The sequence below is a fragment of the Pyxicephalus adspersus genome, chromosome 1, assembly GCF_032062135.1.
Source record: "Pyxicephalus adspersus chromosome 1, UCB_Pads_2.0, whole genome shotgun sequence".
NCBI lineage: Eukaryota > Metazoa > Chordata > Amphibia > Anura > Pyxicephalidae > Pyxicephalus > Pyxicephalus adspersus.
In genome coordinates, this window is record NC_092858.1 from 2003515 (window position 1) to 2020788 (window position 17274).

Consider the following 17274-nt stretch of genomic DNA (forward strand, 5'->3'; position numbering starts at 1 on the left):
AACTCTATATCATTTATAAAGATGTTACACAGTAAAGGTCCCAACACTGAACCCTGGGGTACACCACTAATACCCTTACACCATTCAGAGTATGAATCATTAATTACAACTCTCTGGATGCGATCTTTAAGCCAGTTCTCTATCCATTTACTGATTGACTTTTCTAAACCCATCGACCCTAACTTGCATATTACCCGTCTGTGGGGTACGGTGTCAAATGCTTTAGCAAAGTCCAAGTACACTATATCAACTGCTACTCCACTGTATTACTGATTACTTATGTCCTCATAAAAAGAGAGGAAATTTGTTTCACAACTTCTGTCTTTCTAGAAGCCATGCTGACTATCACTTATAATAATATTTTCTAGCAGAAACTCCTTTATGTGTTTCTTTATCAAACTTCCTAAGACTATTCCAACTATGGACGTTAAACTAACCGGTCTGTAATTATTAGGGAAAGCCATTGTTTTGTTTTTATTTAATCCATGGTTTGTCTGAAACAAAAACCCCGATGAACAAAAAAAGTGACCGTATAAAACACCAAGGAAGTGCAGTAGGGTGCTATGATCATCATCTGAAGGGCTTCATGTACCTGATACCCCCAGGGCGTAATGCTCCAGACAGGGGACAGGGTTAAATTGCCCCCCTGGGCCAGCTATAATCAGCCCCCTAAGTACTGGTTGGGGAGACTCTGCTGACCATAGGGCCACAAAGCTAACTCCAGGGCCCACCCCATAGATAGCTGCACCTTGTGTCATATGAAACACACAATGTGACATGAGAATAAATAATGTGCTCGGTGTATGACACATGGGGCAAAGCTTTACAAATTGTCCAATTGAGATCCAACCTGAAGGCCACCATTGTATCTGTCTCTTCCCGTTCCTGCACACGGCACCATTATTCCAGGGAATACCGCCATGGAGATCCTTCGATTCCCAGCAACTGAGCCAAACCTTCCACCTTGCTAGCACTCATTATCCCAGGCACTTATAATAATTCACTATAAAAGATAACTTACAGTCTGGAGACTCCGTTTGTTTTGTAACGCTCACAACCCTCAGAGCTGACAATCCAAATGTGAGTAAGCTCAGTCTCGGCTGGAGCTCAGCTTTGTTTTATTTTATATTAAATAACTTTTATAGTTTTGTGTCACCTGCAAACTTACTGAGTGTCACAAATGAGACCTTTGTGTCATTTCCCCCTGAGGCTGTATTACAGACAGGCGTGTAGTTGTTTTATAAGAAGAGGGGGTGCGGTAATAGTGAAGGTAATTAATGGCGAGCGTGCAGGGAGAGTCTATAGGGGGGGGTTCCCCCTTCCCACTCATTGTGCCGGGCATGGGAAGGGTTACCCAAACACCACAACTCAGAAACTGCAAATGGTCTGAAAAAGTCCTAAAGGGTTAAAAACCTCAATATGTAATCAGTGCATACCGCCTTCCCTTTATTAATCACTTTGTTATAATAAAATAAATAGATCTAGTTACTCCTCTAGATTACTGGTCACATGATGCACCGGGTCCTGGGTTCCCTTCCAGAGGGGGCTCTTTGTCAGGGGCCCATATTAATGCTGCATTGATTGGTGTGGACACATCCCATTGTCTGTCCATTTGCAGGTTCTGAAGATAATGTCACAAAGATGGGGGGAGGGGACTCAGACTCCATTGCTGGATATAAAATGCAATAGAAACCCAAGCAATTAAAGTAATAAAACCTTAAAGTTTGACTTGTTGCAGCTCACAGATGAATAAACTATTTTAAATGCTAGCTGTTAATTTTTCTTATAGCCTTGCAATGTGCTTAGAAATTTGGATTACTGCAGAAGCACAGCCCCGCTCCTTATTGCACATCATAGCCCCCTCCTCTCCTTGGAATGTCCTTTGCTGATTACTGTCTGTGCTGACCCAGCTCCTATGCCCCTCGACCTACCTATTCATTGCAGACCCCATATTTACCAATGCTTCCCATTTGGGATGTGTCATTATATAGATATATTTATCCCTGGACACTACTGTGCATGTTCTAACCCAGAATAGCCCTCCTATTGTTCTCTATAAGAGCTGAGTGTACTCTGGAGCTGGAACATGTGAAGTTGGCGCCATCGCAGCTCAGGTTTGGGGTGATTTTAGGGTTTTAGCCATGTCTGACCTGACACAGACCCCCTAGGCTGATACAGGTATCATCTTTAGCTGAGAAATGATCACCCTATGATCTAATATGACTTTGAATATTTTTACTCTTTAGAAGGCCTGTTAACAATTTATATTTATTTATATAGTGCTGACATAGGACATAGTGCTGTATCCATGTCCTATCAGTGTCAGAGGAGCTCACAATCTAATGTCACCTTATAGCCTAATTTAAGGCTGTGACTGGGGAACAATCTGCTAGTATTATTAATATTGTTTATTTATAAAAAAAACCCAACATATATCGTAACGTTGTACAATAAATAGGTTATTCATGTGTATACTATTTAATGTACAGCGCTGCGTAATATGTTGGGGCTATATAAATCCTGTTTATTATTATTATTATTATTATTATTATTATTATTATTAATAATAATAATAATAATAATAATAATAATAACAAGCATAGGGGTAAAGGACCATTTGGGGATTTGGCAATCAAATTGTGACAATACCGCATCTGTCCGGCAGAGAGCGCTGTTGCCTTAAGTTTCATTCTTTCACATTGACTTGCTTGGGGTAACAGTTCAGGTTATCTAAGGATAAAGTGAACCTGTCACCGAATAATACAGCATAATATTAAACTTTTACTGAAAGATGTTTGCCATAAGTCCAACAGGTAAATAAAAATTCTGAAATATGTGTTTCTGCCTTGGAAAGCGTCAAAGAGGGTATTTTAATGTTAGATTGATAATGATTGTTGCTGGGTTTTATGAACAACCACACTGTGACCCTTACTTAGACTTTATTTATCTTTTTTAGCATAAAATAAAAAACCTCAGATTGCAATACTCACGTCATCCATCCCCTGTAGTATCTCCCCTCCACCACAAGATGTCCTCAGTCTATCAGGATGAATACCATCTGACTTCATTTAACACTGAGGACATACTGTGAGTGCGGTACATAAAGGTCCCCGCCCCTGAGGAGCAGCACCACATGCCTAGCACTCGCAGTGTAAAGATGCAAAAAGACATCACTACCTTGAAATCTTGGGACCTGGAAGCCATATGAAGAGCCTGCAGACACCTGGTACGTATACAAGCATACAAAACAATGTTAGTGGGAGCTGAGGGAAGTTGGGCTTTAAGACACAACCGCATCTTTGTTACAATTGTCCTTTACAAAGTTCAGTCCCTTAACCCTTACTCCCTCCCCCCATTCTACTTTATCCTCTCCAGTTTGAGCTCTGCTGTACAGCTTTTTCTGGCTGACAACTAGAGGGCAGCAGAGAGGCTGCAATATCAGCTTCCTAATATAGGGAAACCACAGGTCTACAGGTGTAGCTGTAAAAAAAAAACCTGAGCATATATAGGGTGGGGATTTCCAGCCCCTGTACTCTTTGCCATTACCTCAGTTGGGGCCCTGGAAATATATAAAGTGGGGTCCTATAGCTTTCCAGCACCCTCTGCTATTCTCTCGATTGGGCCCCTAAAAAGGATTTGGCCCTGGAAATATATAAAGTGGGGTTCTAAAGCTTCCCAACACCCTCTGCTAATCTCTTGGTTGGGGCCCTAAAGAAGATGCGGCCCTGGAAATAAATAAAGTGGGGTCCTATAGCTTTCCAGCACCCTGTGCTATTCTCTTGATTGGGCCCCTAAAGAAGATGGGACCCTGGAAATATATAAAGTGGGGTCCTTTAGCTTCCCAACACCCTCTGCTATTCTTTTGGCTGGGGCCCTAAAGAAGATGGGGCCCTACTAATCTCATGGTTGGGGCCCTAAAGAAGATGGGGCCCTGGAATTGTATAAGGTGGGGTCCTTTAGCTTCTCAGCACCCTCTGCTATTCTCTTGGTTGGGGCCCTAAAGAAGATGGGGCCCTGGAAATATTTAATGTGGGGTCCTATAACTTCCCAGGACCCTCTGCTATTCTCTTGGTTGGGGCCCTGGGGCATTGCCCAGTTTGCCTGACCCTGAAATTGGCCCCAGTAAAGGTTTTGGTCTGCACCCAGTCCGGGTTCCTCCTATTGCTGCAGGTGAATGATGGCGTTCACTTTCAACTTCAACTAAATGTATCTGATGGCAATATCACCCCTCCCATCCCCATTAGGGTGTAAGTCCAGGTCCAGGTGGCCCCTCACATCCTCGGGGCCGGTGATGTTATGTTGATGAGTTGTTTATGCAGCATGCAAACCCACTGCAGCTTCCCATCAAAGCATTGGGCCAGCGGCCCACCGCCGCAGTGCATTGGGGGCTGGGAGGCAATTAGTGGTGTAAGAGGAGAAGGCTGCACTGACATAAAATGCTGAATGGGGCCCTGGCCAGAAAAGCCCGGAGCCGGGGATGTGCAGGCGCATTTTGTAGGACAACGCATTGAATGGAGAGCGCGATGGATGAATTATTCACCACCTAAAGTGAGACTGAAGTCTGTGTCTTAATGGAAGATCTTTGGCTATAATAAACAAGTACACTTATATGTAAAGTGATTCACACTAAAAGTGCAACATTCACCCTGCGCTCCTCTGCCGGCTCCTCCGTCCTCTCCTGGGCTGCTTTGGGGTCCCCGGCCATCCGATATCTTGGATTGGATGACCCACACACTCCAATCTTATTCAAAGGGGTTTTGTCTATGAGATACCCTGATGTGTATTTTATATATATGGTTTTATATATTTATTTAATATTAATATTTATATCTTTATTATTTATTATTATGTATATGTTTATATATTTATATAAAAATATTTGTTTATAATAAAGAGATTTACATTTAAATATTTATTCATTTTAATAAAAAAATATTTTGGTATTCGTTATTCTCAGGTAGGTAGGTGGGGGAGGGTATTTTATATACCTCTATATAAAATGGATTTTTTACCTAATAAAAGGTGGTATTTTTCACCCAACTTTTCACCCAGCCAGTGGTGAATTTATAGTTATCAGCATGGAGCTGTGTATAATATGATTTATCCTTTGCCTCCTCCCCCTGGGGTCTGTGTCCCCGGGCTGTGCCAGTTTTGCCACCACTATGTACCCCCCATGTCTCCCCCCTTGTACCCCAATATAAACCCTTCCTGTGGGCCCGGCCTGGTTATCCCAATGGCTGGGTATTTGGTGGCTTGTATGATTTTATCATTGTGATATTAGAGGAACAACACAAACATCTCCCAGAAATGGCTTGGCTCTCATCCCCCGTTTTCCTTTTTGGCCCCTCGGTAAAGATAAAAACATTCAGTAAATGCCGTCCGGTGTCATTTGGTGGCCCCGCTCGTGTTCCGGCCTCGATAAGGGATGTTGGCTGGATTGTCATGGAAACTGCAATCCTAGATAAAAGACATTCTCCTCAAGGACAAATCTGAACCTGAAATGGTAGAAAGGTGCGCGGTCCAATGCTCATTTCTCCTGTCTGCCGTTAGGTAAAACATTGCGTGCGCCATTTCCAGTGCTTACCAGTTCCGCCTAGCAGCCATCGAGAGAGGAGAACTTGTTGGGTAACCGCTGGGCCCTAATCTTTCTATATGGACCTGGTACTGACCCACACTGGTAAGCAGCATGCACCCTCAGCGGATTGCTGGGTTCAGGTTATGGGCCAGTATTCCCAAACATTGGGCCTGATTTATTAAAGCTCCCCAAGCCTGGAGAGAATAAACTTTCATCAGTGAAGCTGATTGATCCAGAAAACATGGAATGGATCTGGTCCAAGATTGAAAAAATACGCTTACAAATAAATGACTTTTAAGAAATCCATTCCAGGTTTGCTGGATCACCCAGATTCACTGATGAAAGTGTATCCTCTCCAGGCTTGGGGAGCTTTCATAAATCAGAGCCATTGTCCCTAAAATGTAAGAGAACAGGTGCGCAGAGGTAAGCAGGTAAATGAATATCAGGGAGATGTCAATTATTTACACTGGTTGTGCTTCCATCATGCAGGGTGGCTCAGTGGTTAGCACTGGGTCCCAGGTTGGAATCTCAGGCAGGACACTATCTGCATGGAGTTTGTAAGTTCTCCCCGTGTTTGTGTGGGTTTCTTCCCAAAAATCATGCAGTTTATTTTGCTTCCCCCTATCGTCCTTAGTCTGTAATATTAACATATGACTTTGGTAGGGACATTAGATTGTAAGCTTCTCTGAGGGACAGCTAGTCACATGACTATGGCCTTTGTACAGCGCTGCATAATATGTTGGTGCTATATAAATTCTAGTAAATAAATAAAAAATCCACCTGAACACAGCAAACCGTTATAAGTGCCATGGCAGTGATGATACAATGAAACTGCAGCAAAGAGATAACATCCAGCTGCAGAGCAATCTCTGAACAATGGCGGGCATGGGAGTGCGAGGTGACAATCCCTGAACCCACTGGATTCACTTCAGCCAGAAATGGGATTGTTTGGATGATTGTCCTGGTTTGGGGTGAATGTAGGAAAGGAGGGGGTTGCACATATTGGGGAAACAGAAAAGATTTTAGGATGTCCCAGAATATCCACCCATAGAGATGGGATAAAGGGGAAGAGGGGCCGATGTATGACTATGAGGATTTGTACTAATGTATGAATTGTGCAGAGCTCATCAATAATGTAAATGGAGCTGTTGTTGAGGGGGGATTCCGATATTTGTACATAACGGCAGTGATACCATGATCCGGATTTATTAAAGCTCTCCAAGGCTGGAGAGATCACACTTTCCTCGGTGAAGCTGGGTGATCCAGCAAATCTGGAATGGATCTGGTCCAGAATTGAAAACATTTGCTAACAAACAGATAATACCTTAGGATATCTATTCCAGGTTTTCTGGATCACCCAGCATCACTGAGGAAAGTGTATTCTCTCCAGCCTTGGACAGCTTTAATATTTAATAACAGCAATCTATAGAAGCCAATAAGGAAGGGGATGATGTATTCTGATATGTATATGCTGGAAGTGCTGGGATAAGGTAACAAAGCACCCAAAGTGCACCCCCCTCCATGAACTTTCATCTATCTTGGCTCCATGTGTTGCACGTTTCGCACCCCCCATGGCTGCCACCTCCTCTGTATACCCCAAGGAGCAGCATCCCGGGCACTGCCAATCAAACCAGGGTGCAGGAAGACAAGAGAAGGAATATGAACAGCTTGCTCCACATGTGATACAATGTAACAGGAGCAAAGGGGCAGAAAATACATGGGGGGAAGACAAGCTGGCAGGCTTTAGGGGTCTATGGGGGTCTATAGGGGTCTATGGGGGTACGATACCCCAATGTATGAATAGCACAAATATTCCCATTTCCTGCAATAACAAGACACACAGGAATGAGCTGAAAATCCTTTAATATTTCTATGGTGAACAGGTGAGAAGATGTCACCTGTCCCATCGGTCTCTCAGGTGTTCTGTCACCGATATATCACTGCTAAAAATATTCACTTTCTGCAATATTGATGTTTCCAAAAAAAAAAAAACTCATACAGCAAAATAGACCTAAAATACAATTTCATGGAGCGTTGATGGGTGATGCTTTGGTTTGACCCTCGGGCCATTGTCACCAAGTCCAAAAGCAACAGTTCTCGGTCACTGAACGGTTTACTGAAAAGGAGCAAAACCAATGGCAGAACCTTTAAGATTTGTATAAAAATCACCTTCTTCCCAATTAAAATGTACTACCCCTCCCCCTCCTGTGTCTGCTCCACCAATGAGAAGATGAAGACACCATTTTTATTTTTTGGTCCTCAAGGCGCCACCAATGGGCCCGGCAGAGGTTCCGTGCCCTCAGTTGACGCTGTCTTCATCACTCATGTCTCCTCGGTCGTCCTTGGTCTCTGCCACGCAGCTCTCATCGATATTTTCCAGGGAGTCGGCGTGCTGGACGGACACCTCGGACAGACTGATGGTGGGCAGATTGCTCTGCTCTGGGTACAGCCATGGTTTGTGCTGGGGGTTGTGCTTCTTTTTCCAGTCTGGGTACTTCACGCAGGCTTTGTACATCTTCTTCATGGCCTGGAGATTCGAAAAACAAGATTTGTTAGAAAGATGTAGCAGCTGCCTACCAATCCAGCAGCTGGGGGAGCTGGAGCAGCACTGACACTAACACTACATTTCTTTAGTGCAGCATTACACTATGGTGCCAAGTATTGTGAGTGCCACCCTACCAGGCCTACATTCACCACGGACTGCAGGAACCATGTGTTAAGGAGCACTGCATCAGAAAAAAATCTTCACAAATGTTTTTGAATGGTGACAGCCCTTTAGAAATGAATAGGCTGCCATAACACAATGCAACCAAGCAGACAGGTCCAAATGGGCCCTCAGTGGGCACTGGCGGGTAAATCTTATACTGGCCGGTTCAGAGGAGCCGTAAGAATCTCTAAAAGGCTAAAGACTAATATATGATAAAGATTTAAATACAAATACCGTACATAAAATGCAAAAACTTTCATAATGAAGGAAATAAAGAAATAAAAGTGATGTATTATTATTACTATTATTAATCAGGATTTATATAGGGCCAACATATTACGCAGCGCTGTACATTAGATAGGGGTTGTAAATGACAGATACAGTCAGTGACAGGAGAGGATCCTGCCCCGAAGAGCTTACAATCTAGAGAGATATTATCTAGATCTAGAGAGAGAGATATTTTTAAATCTGATGTGATTAACCCCTTGCTGCCCTTTATTAGCCCTAATTACTCCTTTCTTTCCCAGCCCGCTATGCCAGTTTCAGAGTTTTGTCTTCTGGGTGAAATGATCCAATATTAGAACATTTATTATACAAAGTTATTTATATATATAAGTTATTAGTGATTGTTACATTTATGACCTCCAGCATTCTTAGGTTTTATTTGTCCAGATTTCATTTTACTGACTTACCTTTGGAGCTAAAAACTGTGAAGATTTATTCACGACCCATTTGGGTAAAGAACCTGCAGACAGAAGAAAGAGAAATATTCAGTAATTGTCTTTTATTATATCACTGACACCAGACAGCAGAATCTTCTCTATATATCCGAAGCTAAAGGAAACAATTGTGAAGACACAACAGACCCGGACACAACAATGATATGTATGTCTTCCTTATATTAATATTAAGTAGTATTTATATAGCGCCAACATATTACACAGCGCTGTACATCTCATCACAAGTACAGAAATAGAATATTGTATAATATCACATAACCTGCGGAATATTTCCCTTCCATTTGGTGGAATAGTAACCCCCGATCCAATCACCTGCCCCACCCAGAGGGGTATTATTAATGTAATGGATCAGATATTCCAACAATAATGCAGGACTGCAGGGGCCCATTGTGTTTATGTCCGGCCACCCATTTGGCCCCTAAAGGTCAGTTATAATGGCGTGTAGATTTAGGGCTCTATTTGTTCCGTGCACAGGGAGTGATGAGGGCTCTGCATTTATGGCAGGATCAAAGGTATTTCCCATGTTACAGACAACAAGCCCACTGATCTGTCCAGGAGAGTTTAGCAGCTTTCTCACTCACCTCTGGGATCCACCTGGGCCAGGTAGATGAGGGTGCAGCTGTTGGGTCCTCCGCCCTGTATAAGGTACCCGGTTTGTATGGACACAGCCCGTACCAGGTCCTTCTTCGGGGGGTATTTCTGTATCAATGAGAAAACACAGGAGGGGTGTAACAGATGTAAAATGCAGAGACTGCGGCCAGCCATGGGCCAAGGCTCATTCATCATCATTCACCCAATGTATCATGTGATATCCTATGGCAGCCATTCCCAGGCTTCTCACCATCAAGGATCCCTGAAAACCTTCCCAGAGAACCCCTCAAATAATCTACTCATCTAACAATAGAGCAATACATATAGCATGCAGTGTGAGGTCCGGAATACCAGCACCCAGCCGATACCACCCAATGCAAGCAGTGGATGGAGGAGGAATAATGGGGCCACCATTGGATTCACCCTGAGGATACGGAACAGACAATGATCAGTGCTTGGATGGTGCACATTGTATCCAGAACTGATCTCACTGCCTGCATTGCAGGACCCCTTCATACTGAACATACTGAGCGGTGTTGCATGCATGTTAGAGGAGCTTTGCCGGGCAATCACAGGGAAATCCATAAAAGTATCATTTTCAATCCACAAAATACACGTGAATCCACAAATCCTATACTTCAGAAAGCAACTGCAGAAAAAGATGAACAAAATGTCCCCTGCCAGAGAAGGTGCCTCATTCTTTGTATGGAAGCAGAGGTCTCCCTGCAGAGGTCAGAGCTCTCCAATCAGAAAAACTCATGCTCACTGCTGATTGAATAGCAAGAACATAACCTGATAGAGATTTATTGTAAGGTTACTGTCACTTGTATGGAGACCTCAGCATGGGAAGAACAAAATCCTCCAATATATAAAAGGAGAAATAATGTAAATTGTATTGATATAGCGCCAACATATTGCATAGCGCTGTACATTAAATATTTCTTAAACATGTGACTCTGGGGGTGACACGATCATTAAAGAGAACCTGTCACCAGACCATTCATTTCAGGAATAGGAGTTATTGGGTATTTGTGGTGATCAGTGATTGATGGCTATATATTAATAATGTAAGCGGGCAATCACAGCTCCATCCATAAGCAATCTGTCGATTAGCCGGCAGTATGACAGGTTCTCTTTAAGGATGACCCTGATCGACCTGCGCCCGATGTTCTGGTCCAAAGAATGGCGCTGTTGTGTATCAGGCGGTATTGTGACACGGGAACATTTGGCATTTCCTGCAGCAGAACATTGAGCTGACTGTGATCGATAATTAGGAATTTTTCAGCACGTTTGATGTTGGAATGGTGTCAGGATTCCTCCAGAGGCTGAGCCAAATATAGCTCTGCGCACAGGCAGAGGGGGCGGAAATGTTCCCGCTACAAATACCGCCACCGCCCCGCTCTCCCCAACGCTTAACTCCTTACTGGTTTGTAGTTCTGTCCAGCCAGTCCTGGGATTTACACAGCACAGTGACCTGATTATTCTTTATCACATTAATTAAATACAGTTTGGGCCCTGTCCCACCCCCAGAATGTGATTGGACAGTGGAGGAGCAGAGAACAAAGATAAATCATAACCAGGTCTTTATACTAGCTGCAGATCTATGTCATAGTGATCACATAAACAGTTCAATGAATACATAACTGTCATGTCTGCCTCCCTCTAGAGCAAAAGGTTTTACTTTGACATGGAGGGGTAAATCTGTCCAAAGATATATTTTATTTATAGGTAATTATCAGCCCCTAAATTCTTTGATAGTGAGCTCTGCTCCTGCACACCTGAGAGTTTTGTGGGCCCCCCACTCACCTTTGTGTGTTCAAGAGAACCGGCGCCATGTGCAGCCCTTATACAACCTCCTTTCTACATCTACCAATCAGAGGGCAGGGAACCTCCCCTGAGGAACTGGTAACTTTACATCATTGGTGGATTTAACTCTACAGCATCTGCCAATCACATCATCTATGGGTGAACACTGTAAAGGAGACCTGTACCTAACCCAATGATATTCTAATGAAGAACTAGGAGCGTGTATCTGTGCACAGCAATCCTGAGAATACACTTATCACCTGACCACTTTGACAGCCAATCACGGTGATCCAATGTAGATCTGCTGGCTGCAGCTGTCAATGTGCAATAAAAAAAAAATCATCTTTAAATGTGTAAAAAAAACTAAATTTCATCATTTATCGATGTTAACCAAACCTTCCAAATCAAGAAATTAAATGTTGGAAGTCCAGAATATAATTCCCTTCCTATAACTGGTCACATGATCAGAGATTGGAGCAGCCTATCAGATGCCTAGGCACAGCTCACATGACCAGCAAATTTCTGCACACAAGCATTTTTCTTGCTCTCAGTTTCCATACAGGAGGCAGCTGGTTGTTAAAGTATATTACGCTTCATTTTTCAATATGAATTCAGTTTAATCATCGTGATTCCTGCCTGAAGCGCCATCATTTAGATACCATCCCCCAGCGGGAACAGTAATGAGAGCCCCACCAGTCTGTAGCAGATTACTTGTATCGGCCTTCTCTGTGCTTTCCTATCCGTCTGCCATGGCAAGTGACCTAGATTTATTCAAAGAGTTCAGGCTGCTGCCTGCAAATCAGATTGGACGCAAATCGCGTCAGCAGGGCTATAAAAAGCAGCTCCACGCAGCCGTGTTTGTCTGGATTCATCTGTTGACACGATGTTATCAACGACAGATTGTGCCGTGACTGAACACTGAACAATAAATGGCGTCACCTCTGCAAACCAGGCACAGCAAAGATAAAAGGCCGTAGGGAGGCCAGGTGACAAAGCAGGTGACACGGCATCAACCAATCATAGAGCAGAAAAAGTTCATTAAAGAGAACCTGTCACTGCCTACTGCTTGAAAAGTCAACTCCAGGCCATACACAGGGTGCAGAGTCCAGGGATGGAAGGTCATACACAGGGTGCAGAGTCCGAGGATTGAAGGTCATACACAGGGGGCAGAGACCGGGGATGGAAGGCCATACAAAGGGTGCAGAGTCCGGGGATGGAAGGTCATACACAGGGTGCAGAGTCCGGGGATGGAAGGTCATACACAGGGTGCAGAGTCGGGGGATGGACAAGGTTGGGGTGACACAATTTTCTGCAGGTTCTGGGGGAATTTTTAGGGTCACACTTACCGCATGTTTTACAGAATAATTCATAATGATGTAATCCTTTCCCATTGGCAGCCAGGAGCGCAGAGTGATGACATCACGGTTCTTCAGTGGTTTCGGACATTTCCCTATAGAAGGGAGAAGAGGAGACGAGGTCACATTATCAGGAACATGTACAGGAAACCTGACTTCATATAATTTCATTTTACAACATGGTCCAGTATAAACCTCGGCCCTGGGTTTAGTAAAAATGCCAGGAAATCCAGGTGTAGCGGTTGATTCATCGATTTCCAAGTATTTGTCAAGTGGCTGCCCTTATTTATTGCCCATTATTGTTTTGGGCCCTCCAGGGGGAAGGAGTGGAAGCCACATAAGGTGGTCCTGTCTGACCTGCTATCAGTGATTGGGGATAACAGAAGACATTCAGATGATTTCTCCATCTAGATTCTGTGTAAAGGCTGCTGGTGGGTGTCAGTATCCCTGGCTGAACACTAGAGGGCAGCAGAGCCTGTAATGCCAGCTTCCTGCCTATAAGAAAACTCCATGTCCCATGATTCCTTGCATTGTGTATGATGAATGGGGGTGTTACATTTGTAGTCTCAGCTCTGTACAGCACAATGGGATGGCTACAAATCGAGACGGTCTGAATGGAGCATGATTTGTAGCCACAGGGATTAAGTATATACAGCTCCCTGCACAGGATAGAGGGGATTTATGGGGATCGGATGGAACGATTTCTTATTCTAATCTGTGATTTGTCACAAACAGAATGTTCTCTGAACCTGGGATGATTTGCTGGTCCATAGTGAGTGATAACATGGAAACCTGAATCCTGGAGAAGGGAATTGATGGTTTGCTGTTTGGAATGCTGCCATGGCATGCTGGGTGTTGTAGTGCCCCAAGAACAAGACAATGTCAGGCTGTATTATCAGCACATTACTCACATGCGTAATATCCAATGTCGGCATTGACGGTCAGTTTCCCGATATCGAAGGTCTCGATGACGTTTGTGTCCCATTTCCTGCGATATTCCACGTCATGCAGGACATCATAGAGCAACTCAGCTGACACGTCCTTACATTCCATCCGGCACTGCAGGGGTGAAAGAATGGCGGGCGGTGAATAAAAATAATACAGGATGAATATTCTCTATTGCAATACAAGAGGAACAATCCTATTAGTAGCACACAATGCCAGATCATTTCTCTATATCATGTGACACAAGATGAGCGCTATTTCATTGGGATTGGCCCAGTCGCCCCATCTGCAGATCTAATTCCAATAAGCTTTATACACTCATCATGGAGAGACCAGGAATGGGGGGGCCGGAAGACAGACCATAGCGAGTTTGGAGAATGGCTGGGAGTCAGCGACCTTGATGTGTGACTCCGGGCAGAATCAATATTTTTATTTCTGACTTCTGCCAGCTTTTCTGTTGCCTAATAATAAATAATATTACCAGTTGGTCCTGCCAGTAGAGCTGTTATTTTCCACTTCCTAGAAAAATTATCTGCTTTTTCACTAACAGCGTGACAACTATTTGTTTAGCAGTAAAATCATACAGCGTTGTCACCCCATTGATAATGCAATGCATTAAAAACCCATAATCCACCCCACCCCCACTTACAGCACCTTAATGAACAATGCATGTGGGGTTCTGGTGTGTGAAAGTCTAATATGAATGTTTTTGAACATCCTCCATGTTTCCAGCATTGCAATGATGGGGAAATAAAGTGATTTCAATGAAGGATGTATTATTACCATATAAGGGCGTACAGGTGAATACTTTGTATCAGAATCTGATCATGTGATCATCCTGTACACCCCTGACTGCTTTATTCATAGTAATGTGTAATCACCCACCGGGTGACATTTATTTCTTGTATATTGTTTACATTTTTATTATTTTTTCACGCCCTTTATTACAGCTAAGTGCTGCTGATCCCCTGCACTCCGGTGCTGGCTGCATGGCATTTGCCAGAGTGAATTTCCCAATAGATGACAACAAGGGTCATAAATCCATAATGTGTGTAACCTGTGTGACACGATGACAACACAAAAGCATAGCTGACAGACAAGGTATTGTCACCCTATACCAGGAAATGCATGAACAGGACCATTCATGGCAGGATCACCAGGGATTATTTTGATGAAAGCAGGAGCTTTATAAATATGTTTGACATGACAATGACAATGATATGCCACCATATTATTTGGGTTTCATTTTAGGTTCACATCTCCTTTTATTGGCTGTTCAAGTCATAGTAACCCAGCTTGGGGCCCTTCCCTGAACCCCAACACACTCCACTGCCCCCATTGATAGAGGAAAATAGTAATGGACCCTGGAGAGAAACAATGGACATTTCCTAATATTTCCTCCCTGTATATTATCAGCTAATATTTGTTCGTTCTCTAAAAAGCAATATGAATGGCAGCGTACATCGGAGGCCGGGGTTAGAGTCTTGTGACTCCCCTGTTAGGGCTCATCTTCTTACCCTTCTGCTAGATTTACCCCCGGATGTGCTCAGACTCTTAGCCTTTGCTGCCCCGAGGAGTGCAGATATCAGATCCGCCATATGTAGAAGCGAGGATTACATAAACAGATTATCCTCCCATCCCACAATGATACGGATCCGGTAATCCTGGATTACACCGGCATTTTATTAACTGTCTCCATTTAGATGCTCACATTGCACTCATAAACCGATCTGATTTAGTGAGAAAGTATTTGTACATCTCTAAAGGAAAGTGGTCATAAAAATGGAAACCCAGGACGTGCTGGGCAGCCTCCTTGTTCCTGAATGGCCTCTTTCACCACTTTGATCCCTTCCTCCAATCCAAAAATATCACCAGAAATGATCGATATTCACAAAATCAAGAGAAAGTCCATGGGGCAGTGCGAATGGAGGGCAAATCATCACCCTATAGGCATTGCATTGTAGGAATCTAGCAGACATTTCTGGGTGAATATTTAAATGAATATTTGTGTTTTATCTGACAAATACAGCAACGCATGGAAAAAACTCAAATGATAAAAATATAACATTTGAAATCGTCCATTGCCGTGATGATGTCACCAAAGTGCCGACGTCTCCCAATCCAGCTGGGCGTCAGAAATGAATCTCCAGGAATAGCTGACATGGGGCCCATTATACCCAGCGGCAGATGGCTGTGGGTTGTCACCATACATGCCAGGGGAATTATATCGTGTCACCCAGTCAGTAATATCACACTTATCACCCGTCACTGTGTGTGGGAACATCAGGAGACGGCTGTGCGGACATATGCCGAGTGAATAATTCATAATCAGTTCAATCTGCTATAAAATAATCGGATGTCTGCCAGTATTACTATGATATAGATACATGATATACAGCTGTACCACAGGAGCTTACACTCTAATGTCAGGATGAACCTGAAGAATCCAGAAGGGAGGGTGGCCTGTGTATGGTCGGGGTTTTTCTGCTTGTATTAAGTTTCATTTTGGTAACATGCTTGCGGAGAGCCCTCCTGGATTGGTGGGAATTTTCCAATCCTGGCTAATGGGGGAAATGTGGAAAAGCTGAGGATCCAGCAGGAGGGCTTCCGGCTTATGTTACCCTGAAAATACTGAAGCAATGGCGGATCACAGCAGAGGACAATAAAAACTTCTCTAGGAAAATTCTGTAGGTGCAGACCCTCAGGAGACTCTGTGGCCCTGATTTATTCTCCAAGGCTGGAGAGGATACACTTTCATCAGTGAACCTGGGTGATCCAGCAATCCTGGAAAGGATCCAGTCCAGGTTTCAAAACATACCAAATTACTTTAACGAAATCCATTGCAGGTTTGCCAGATCACCCAGGTTCACTGATGAAAGTGTATCCTCTCCAGCCTTGGAGAGTTTTCATAAATCAGGGCCAGTGTGTGCCGAGACCGGAGTGTAGAGAATCAGAAGACACCATCGAGAACTTTCTGTTCCCTTCATGGTAGAAAATGGTGGGGGGGCTCTAGATATTCCCTGATTCAGTCACATGAGTAATAGAGAGGGGGCATATGGGGCATTCCAGACTCAGCGGGATTTTGATGTGATTGGATATTATACCTGGAATGCTCGGTGTCAGGTATGCATACGGAGAAAAATCCTTCCTGTCCAGGTAGTGAATGATTTTCTCTATTTAATGTACAGCCCTGCGTAGTATGTTTGCGCTATATAAATCCTGTTTATTAATAATAGTAATTCTGCATGGGGTGGGGAAAATTTGGGGTCTGGATGTGGGCGAGGATATCAGAGGGGTCCGGATGAGGGCAAGGATATCAGAGGGGTCTGGAAAGGGCGAATATATCAGAGGGGTCTGGAAAGGGCAAGGATATCAGAGGGGTCTGGAAAGGGCAAGGATATCAGAGGGGTCTGGAGAGGCCGAGGATATCAGGGGGGTTCGGATGAGGGCGAGGATATCAGGGGGGTTCGGATGAGGGCGAGGATATCAGGGGGGTTCGGATGAGGGCGAGGATATCAGAGGGGTCCGGATGAGGGCGAGGATATCAGAGGGGTC

General features: G+C 43.9%; 1 protein-coding gene across 1 annotated transcript in view; it reads right to left on the reverse strand.

The window, feature by feature from the left end:
* Nucleotides 1–7421: 7421 nt before the first annotated feature.
* The window catches only part of STARD10 (StAR related lipid transfer domain containing 10), a 22139-nt gene continuing 12286 nt past the window's right edge, over nucleotides 7422–17274 (reverse strand). Inside the window, exons 2-6 of the mRNA XM_072400184.1 lie at nucleotides 13686–13833; nucleotides 12766–12869; nucleotides 9604–9721; nucleotides 8975–9027; nucleotides 7422–8102 (exon numbers count right to left, since the gene is read on the reverse strand). Coding sequence (XP_072256285.1) covers nucleotides 7875–8102; nucleotides 8975–9027; nucleotides 9604–9721; nucleotides 12766–12869; nucleotides 13686–13833 — 651 coding nt within the window. The 3' untranslated portion in view covers nucleotides 7422–7874. The remainder of the gene's footprint in view (nucleotides 8103–8974; nucleotides 9028–9603; nucleotides 9722–12765; nucleotides 12870–13685; nucleotides 13834–17274) is intronic.